At 34.8% G+C, this 7,585-nt stretch overlaps 1 protein-coding gene across 3 annotated transcripts; it reads left to right on the forward strand.

Annotated features, from left to right (window-relative positions):
- The first annotated feature begins 437 nt into the window (after nucleotides 1-437).
- On the forward strand, nucleotides 438-6,228 carry LOC110889388 (chloroplastic import inner membrane translocase subunit TIM22-2). 3 transcript variants are annotated; one of them, XM_022136899.2, is made up of 6 exons: nucleotides 438-702; nucleotides 4,602-4,666; nucleotides 4,730-4,802; nucleotides 4,890-4,943; nucleotides 5,097-5,364; nucleotides 6,130-6,228. In XM_022136899.2, exons 1-5 carry the CDS (start codon nucleotides 483-485, stop codon nucleotides 5,348-5,350), a joined length of 666 nt encoding a protein of 221 aa, XP_021992591.1. In that variant the 5' UTR covers nucleotides 438-482; the 3' UTR covers nucleotides 5,351-5,364; nucleotides 6,130-6,228. The 3 variants fall into 3 exon arrangements, with proteins under 3 accessions (XP_021992591.1, XP_021992590.1, XP_021992589.1); XM_022136898.2 differs by lacking the exon at nucleotides 6,130-6,228 and adding an exon at nucleotides 5,451-5,737; XM_022136897.2 differs by lacking the exon at nucleotides 6,130-6,228 and having other exon boundaries at nucleotides 5,097-5,710.
- Nucleotides 6,229-7,585: the final 1,357 nt, after the last annotated feature.

The raw sequence follows: 7,585 nt of genomic DNA on the forward strand, positions 1-7,585 counted from the left end.
AAAATAAATAAATACATGATAGAACTATCCGAACATAGTTGACATAATCATCATAGACATATAATCAACACAAAAAATTTAATAAGTTTTCAAACTTTAGCACAAACTAAGGCATGTTTCAAAATTTTAAAACTAAAGCCAATAAAATATAAATATAACATAAAAACATTTAATGAACAAACACAAATGAATATAAATGAGCGAATATAAATAAAAAATCATCGAACACGAACACAAACAAACGAATACAACCTGTATTCATATTCGTTTGTTCAACTTATCGAACGAAATTTCTTGTTCGTGTTTGTTCATTTATTAAACGAACGAATATAAACGAACTTTTCACCAAACAATTTACGAACTACTCCGCCGAACATTCGGTTCGTCTGTTTACAACCATACGACAGCGTATTATAACCCATACACAAACCAAACCCCTTTATCTAGCTAGGGTTTACACTCGAGATAAACCAAGCCAAAAAATGTCATCAACAACTCCGGCCACCGATCCCACCGGTTACGATTCTGATTCTGATATAGAAACCGCCGGTACGAACACCACCGTCACGACACCTACCGTCACTTCCGATGCCCTAACCACTACCGGCGCCGTTAGTCATGCAAGTCCACCGTTAGTCTGCCTTTTCCGGTTTGCCGGAGACTCCGCTGCCGGCGGGCTTATGGGATCCGTATTTGGTTACGGTAATGTATATCGTCGTGGTTAAAAATTACCGGTTTTTAATTGTTGAGTTTATTGATTGTTTGTTAGGGTTTTTTAGAAGGTTTGGTGAAATTCGAAGAAACTAACCTGTGAATCGGTTTGTTGTTGCTGGTAATTAATTTCTGATTGACGGAGAGGAAATTAGGGCTTCGTTTCACTGGTCTTTTAATTTTTTTTTCAATTAAATTTCGTATTTTTTGAGTTATTTATAAGGTAAACTGGGTATAGATTATTGTTAATTTATAATTTTAAAATAAAAAAAAACCATCACTAATGATGGACACTCCTAGTAAAATCCGTCACTGGTGATGGAATGAAGCTCAATGACACGTGGCAGAACTTGATTGGATGTTGTGATCGATGGAATTCCATCACTAGTGCAGCGCCCCTACTGATTTTGGGTCCGGCTAGCTGAAATTTAACGATTTTACAACACTGTCTTTATGTATGTAGGCAAGGCGCAGAGTATAAAAATACAATTTTTGGAGGTTTTAGACATGTTTTAGCCTTTAGGTTGAATCAAGGCTTGTTAAGGGTTGGTAACTTGGTATAATTGTTTCAGACCTGTTCAGACGCTTTATGGTTGGAATTTTGTTGGAACTTGGTCTGAAAAATGCGTCTAATGGCCTGAAAGTTTGGGGGGGGGGGGGGGTTAAAGTGAAGCGAGAAGGCTGTGTTGGGCATTGCTATAAGGTTTTATGGATTTAGCGAATTAGTTTAAGATTTGAGTACTAATTGTGTTTTTGGTGACTAATTAGCCAATCACATCTTGGCTGAATGGCCGCTATGTTGTGTGAATGGTCAGTAAGCTCACCTAAATTATTGTGTTAGAAGCCTTTGGTGTTTTGAGTTTTTATCTTGTTATGCCAGGGCAATTAACTACAATTTTGTTGCTCATATTTTATATGTTGTTGCTGTTTATTGCTATAAAATTTAAGGGATTTAGTTAATCAGTTTAGGAGTTGAAATCATACATTCATACTAATTGTTTATTTGGTGACTAATTAGCCAATCACATATTTTGGCCGAATGGCTGTTATGTTGTGTGAATGGTCATCAAGCTTACCTTAATTATTGTGTTAAGAGGCATTTGGTATTTTGATTCTTTATCTTGTTATGCCAGGGCTATTAACTAGAATTATGTTGTAGCTTTTTATTGGTATAAAGTTTAAGTTATTTAGCAAATCAGTTTAAGAGTTGAAAACTTGAAATCATGGTTGTCGAAGGCGCAAGGTGCACTCAAGGCACAAAGGGGGAGCCTTGGGCCTCGATGCAAGGTCCTTAAAAAGTCAGGGCTTTTTTAGGCGAGGCATATATTGTAAAAATACATTTTATTGGGGGTTTTAGGCGTTTTTGGGGGTAGTTTAGGCTGTTTTAGGTTAATTTCAGGCTTGTTTAGGGTTGGTATAATTGTACAAATCTGTTTGGGCGATTTATGCCGGAATTTCACCAGAACTTTGCCTGAAAAATGCGCTTGAGGGCCTGAAAGCGGTGGTTTTAAAGCAAAGTGAGAAGGCTGCGCTGGGCCTGAAAAGTGGGCCTAGGCGCGCCTCTGGGTGAGCCTTGTTAATAGAGGTTGAAATCATACTAATTTTGTATCTGGTGACTAATTAGCCAATCACATCTTGGCTGAATGGCCACTATGTTGTGTGAATGGTCAGTAAGCTTACCTACATTATTGTGTTAGAAGCCTTTGGTGTTTCGAGTTTTTTATCTTGTTATGCTAGGGCAACTAACTACAATTTTGTTGCAAATATTTTGTATGTTGTAGCTGTTTATTGCTATAAATGGATTTAGCTAAACAGTTTAAGAGTTGAAATCATATCAGTTTTGTACCTGGTGACTAATTAGCCAATCACATCCTGGCTGAATGGCTTAAATGTTGTGTGAATGGTCAGTAAGCTCACCTAAATTATCGTGTTAGAAGCTTTTGGTGTTTTGAGTTTATATCTTGTTATGCTAGGGCTATTAACTACAATTTTGTTGCAAATATTTTATATGTTGTAGCTGTTTTTTTTTTCTATAAGTTTAGTGGATTTAGCTAATCAGTCTAAGAGTTGAAATCATACTAATTGCGTATTTGGTGACTAATTAGCCAATCACATCTTGGCTGAATGGCCGCTATGTTGTGTGAATGGTCAGTAAGCTCACCTAAATTATTGTGTTAGAAGCTTTTGGTGTTTTGAGTTTTTTTTTTATCTTTTTATGCCAGGGCTGTTAACTACACCTATTTGAGTTAAAATGAGATTTTATATGTTGTGCGAATGGGCAGTTAGCTAACCACCTCTATTATGGTTAGTTGCATTTGTTGTTAAAGTGATGTTTTATCATGCCGATGCTAGTTACTACTACTAGATGTGTGTACTCTGTTAATAACTTAATATATGAACTTGACTTAACTTTGATTTTTGTTTTTTTGGTGATTAGACGGCTTTAGTTTGGCTTTTAAGTGTTGATTTTTCAAAAATTTCTTTGTTTTTCATGAGAATTTGATATTTTGTGTTGGCAGTTATAATGAGTTAAACTAGAAACATGCTTGTATATTGATTCGTACGTAGGGTAGGGTTACACACTTGCACAGGGGATGTGTATATCGATTGGTAAAACACCTAGATACCTTTTTAAACTATGATAATTACAATCATAGTGTGATTGTATGTTGTTTGATAGAAGATGAAGAGGGCACTATTTAGTTTTTCAGAACTAAGGGCCTAAGGGGCAGGTTTATTTGAAACTTCAAAAAAACTTGAGAACAAATGAACACATGGTCGAAAGATAAAAAATCAAGGGTTAAGATTGAATCTTTTCACATGTTAATGGATGTAACATATGTTACATGAGTTTATTCGCATGTGAATTATAACGTATTCAAATGTTAAGAATAGTTCTCCTTTTCTCGATCCAAGGGCCAAGAATGGTTCTTTTATTTTCAAGTTTTTTTTGGCTCTTAAATGAGCTTTCTGTCATGGGGTTCCCGGGATAACCCAATCCATCTTGCTCTTTGTGTGGGTCACTGGTTTTGTCCTGCCTTGGACTCATCAGGAGAGCAGCGCCAGCTCTTAACCAGTGGTGCGTTCATCGTATAGACACGACTAGGCACATACACCTTCTTATCCGCTGAGAACGTCCCTGATAAAGTCCCGGACTAGCCAGCAAACCCAAGCGTTAAGTACATCCCATAGCAAAACGACCTTCGAACATTTGGCTCGTGACACTTCTCTGTCAAACTAATTCCCCAAGTTCTCTGCTCTGTTGAGCATTAATAACTTGGTTTTGATGGAATTGCAGAAGTATGACAATGGATGATATAGTTGGGTAATTGGTATTTTGTCTTTAAGATATATTTTTTCCTTCTAATTTCTTGTATTTTGTTTGCTATTTATTATTATTATTATTATTATTATTATTATTATTATTATTATTATTATTATGATTATTATGATTATTATGATTATTATGATTATTATGATTATTATGATTATTATGATTATTATGATTATTATGATGATGATTATGATTATGATTATGATTATGATTATGATTATGATTATGATTATGATTATGATTATGATTATGATTATGATTATGATTATGTTATGATTATGATTATGATTATGATTATGATTATGATTATGATTATGATTATTATGATTATTATGATTATTATGATTATTATGATTATTATTATTATTATTATTATTATTATTATTATTATTATTATTATTATTATTATTATTTAAAGGTGGGATCGCAAGTTCTGTTTTCAAATAGGATAAAGATAAACCATTTATTCTGGTTTGCTTATTATGTGTAACCTGGGTTTAACGTTTTGAAAATCTGCATTCTGAGTTCTGACATTGCCATTTTTTTGGATTTTAAGGTTCTGGACTGATTAAAAAGAAAGGGTTTAGAGGATCATTTGGAGAGGCAGCGTCATCTGCTAAGGTATTGAATATTATTTTGTTCCAATTAGACATTGAATTAACCCTATTCTTTCTTTCTCATCAGACATTTGCTGTTTTGTCTGGGGTCCACAGTTTGGTTGTATGTTTCTTAAAGATGCTTCGAGGGAAAGATGACGGTACAAAATCTTGAATTTTAGATCTGTACGCTTGAGATATAACAAGATTGATCACACTAATAACCAATTTAACTTTCTTTTTTACAGTCATTAATGCAGGTGTAGCTGGATGTTGTACCGGTCTTGCTTTAAGTATTCCAGGTACTTGATGTCTTACGAATTACGTATATAAGCTAATATAACCGAAAACATACTCATTTTATATGATTTCGGGAGAATTTGTGTATGTTTATCTCCGTTTTTTACCGAATTTTACAACATTAAACAATTTAACCTTTTTAATTATCTTTCCAGGTGCACCACAGGCTCTTTTGCAGAGCTGCGTCACATTCGGTGCTTTTTCTTTCATAATCGAAGGTCTTAACAAACAGCAGCCCGCAATGGCCCGTTCCTTTTCTTCACGGGCCACAAGAGGTCAACAAGACTATGGAATACTTCCTTCTTTGAGCTTTCCTCTTCCCAGTGAACTCAAGGACTCATTTTCTTCATTCTGCAAAGCCATTGACCAAACCAGCAAAAAAGTCAACTTTCGTCATGGCCCACGTTAACTTGCTAAGTTGAGGTAAATCTTTTGTCGCATACCTTCTAGAAGTTTCCGCGTGCACTGTTCATTGTAAATTTCAGGTGACATGCTTTTGTTTTCTGTAGATTTTACTATTGGTGTATCACATAGTTGATTACAGAAGCTCATTTTTTGGATGTCATTACAAGCTTCTATCTTTAGAGTTCACTCTTTTGTATACTCTAAGGTGAACCACGCTCCTGTTGCGTGCCCTTGAGTGTGTTATATGTTATGACCCATCAACTCAACTCGGCTCGGTTATAACCTATAGGTTGGGGGCTCAAGAATCATGTGTATTATGTGTCAAGGTAGATAAATCCAAAAGGATTCGAAGCTGGTTAAGATATGATCATGCTAGTTATGTTTTAATTAACTTCAGCTTAAAATAATTACACATGGTAGTCTTCGTTAAAATACCAAAACAACAAATTACAAACGACAGGTAAACGGGTAACAAGCTGAGCTCAACCCCCTTTTGAATTGCAAAACCGATCCTACTAAAGATAAAGCGACTCTTAAGAGTCCAGAAATTACTATTCACGACCCGTTGGATCATGTTGAGGAATTTCACGGCCTCTGGGGCTAGAGAACCAAATGTATCAAACAAGTCAAGTGTGTTGAACTTGTCAAACTTGCCAATGCGTGTAAAACCTAGTGAAATTTAAAACGATTTGGCTAATGTTTAAACATGTGAAATCTAGATTATTAAAGTGTTATTTTGTAGTGTAAGTTATGTAATTATTTGAAAAGTTCATTTATGTGGAGTGGGCTGGTCGCTACACATTAGCAATAAGGGGCGCTAAAGATCGCCCCATGGGCGTTATGGTGGCGCCAAAGAGGAGTTACTTCAGTAACAACCGTGAGGAGGATGCCAACATGGGGTCCACTAGTTCTAAATCAATCATGCCAACACACTTTATTTTATCGTTTTTTTATTCTTTTTTTAATTTAATTTACAAGTGAAACCACTACACACTTTTGAGGAAGAGTGAGTGGAAGCCCCGTAATTTTCACATTGTAGTTGTTTGGTGAGTTAAACATAGAAAAAGAAGCACAGATACCCAAAAGTCATGGTTTTAACAAGTGATTTGTTGCTTACCTTACTAAAAACAATGATAAATCTCTTTTGCATGTAAAAACAGTGCTATTAATATCAACATTAAACTCAGTTGCATTTGGCGAGAGATGGACCTACAATTGCCCATTGTTGGTGATCTTTTAAAAACCTTTCTTTAGCACTCTATTTATATACAGGGTGGTCTCTAAGAATCCTTGAAAATTTGAGAATTTGAGGGTCCGGGATGAGTAGACCAAAAAGCCCTTAAAATCTAATTTTTTTAAATCTAAATACAAACTAATTTTTTAAAAGCCCCTGTCAAAGGGAATTCATGGAGAAGGCACAATATGGACAAGTATTTAGACAAATGAAGCGTTTTAGTCAACTAAGTATTTTAAACAGATGAAATGTTTTGGTCAAATTAAAGTTTAAGGGAAAAGTTTGAAATAAGAGTTTATGTTTAGTTTAGTGAAAAGTTACTTTTCACTCTGTTATGGGAATGTAAAATTGAGCTGATTTTGTGATATTTGTCTGAGTTGATTTGGGGATTCTTGGGTCAGGATAATATGATAGCCAAGTGTAGAGAAATCGTACAGGTGTTTTTTTGGACCTCTCTTGACATTAATGTTTGGGATGATATCCGTACTCGATAAAGTATTCTAAAGATAAAGTATATCTTTTATAAATAAAGTAATAGTATGGCTTCTAGCCTCATAGATGCCGAAAATATGATGAAGAGACATGTCTAAAGTTAACATTCTCTAAATTATATACCCGACATGCGTAAAGCTTTCTAATATTAAAGTGGTAAAGTACTAAAGTAGGCTTATCGCGTCTAAAGTTAACGCTGATGTCTAAAGTTAACACCGAAGTCTCAAAAAACGTCTAATGTAACACTTGGTCATAAATGCATTTAAATGTAACGTCGTGACCAATGATAATCGACAGTATCTATGTGGCTTGCCGGAGGTTCTATAACTACGTATGGTATAATGCGCATGTTATCGTTTATAGCAAAGTGTTACACTTTATTTCATTGTGTAATGTAATGTAAAGTTATGTGATCTAATGATGTGCCTTACACGTATATTGTGTGTTATTTATTGCTTGCTAAAGTTCATAGTTGCCTTTATAAACTAGAACTCACTCAATGTAGTTGACTTG

Source organism: Helianthus annuus, chromosome 8 (genome assembly GCF_002127325.2).
Source record: "Helianthus annuus cultivar XRQ/B chromosome 8, HanXRQr2.0-SUNRISE, whole genome shotgun sequence".
In the NCBI taxonomy this organism is placed as follows: domain Eukaryota; kingdom Viridiplantae; phylum Streptophyta; class Magnoliopsida; order Asterales; family Asteraceae; genus Helianthus; species Helianthus annuus.

Coding starts and splice junctions, on each gene's coding strand:
- LOC110889388 (XM_022136899.2), top strand. CDS start 483: ATGTCATCAACAACTCCGGCCACCGATCCCACCGGTTACGATTCTGAT. Junction 703..4,601: donor GGGATCCGTATTTGGTTACG/GTAATGTATATC, acceptor TTGGATTTTAAG/GTTCTGGACTGATTAAAAAG. Junction 4,803..4,889: donor GCTTCGAGGGAAAGATGACG/GTACAAAATCTT, acceptor TCTTTTTTACAG/TCATTAATGCAGGTGTAGCT.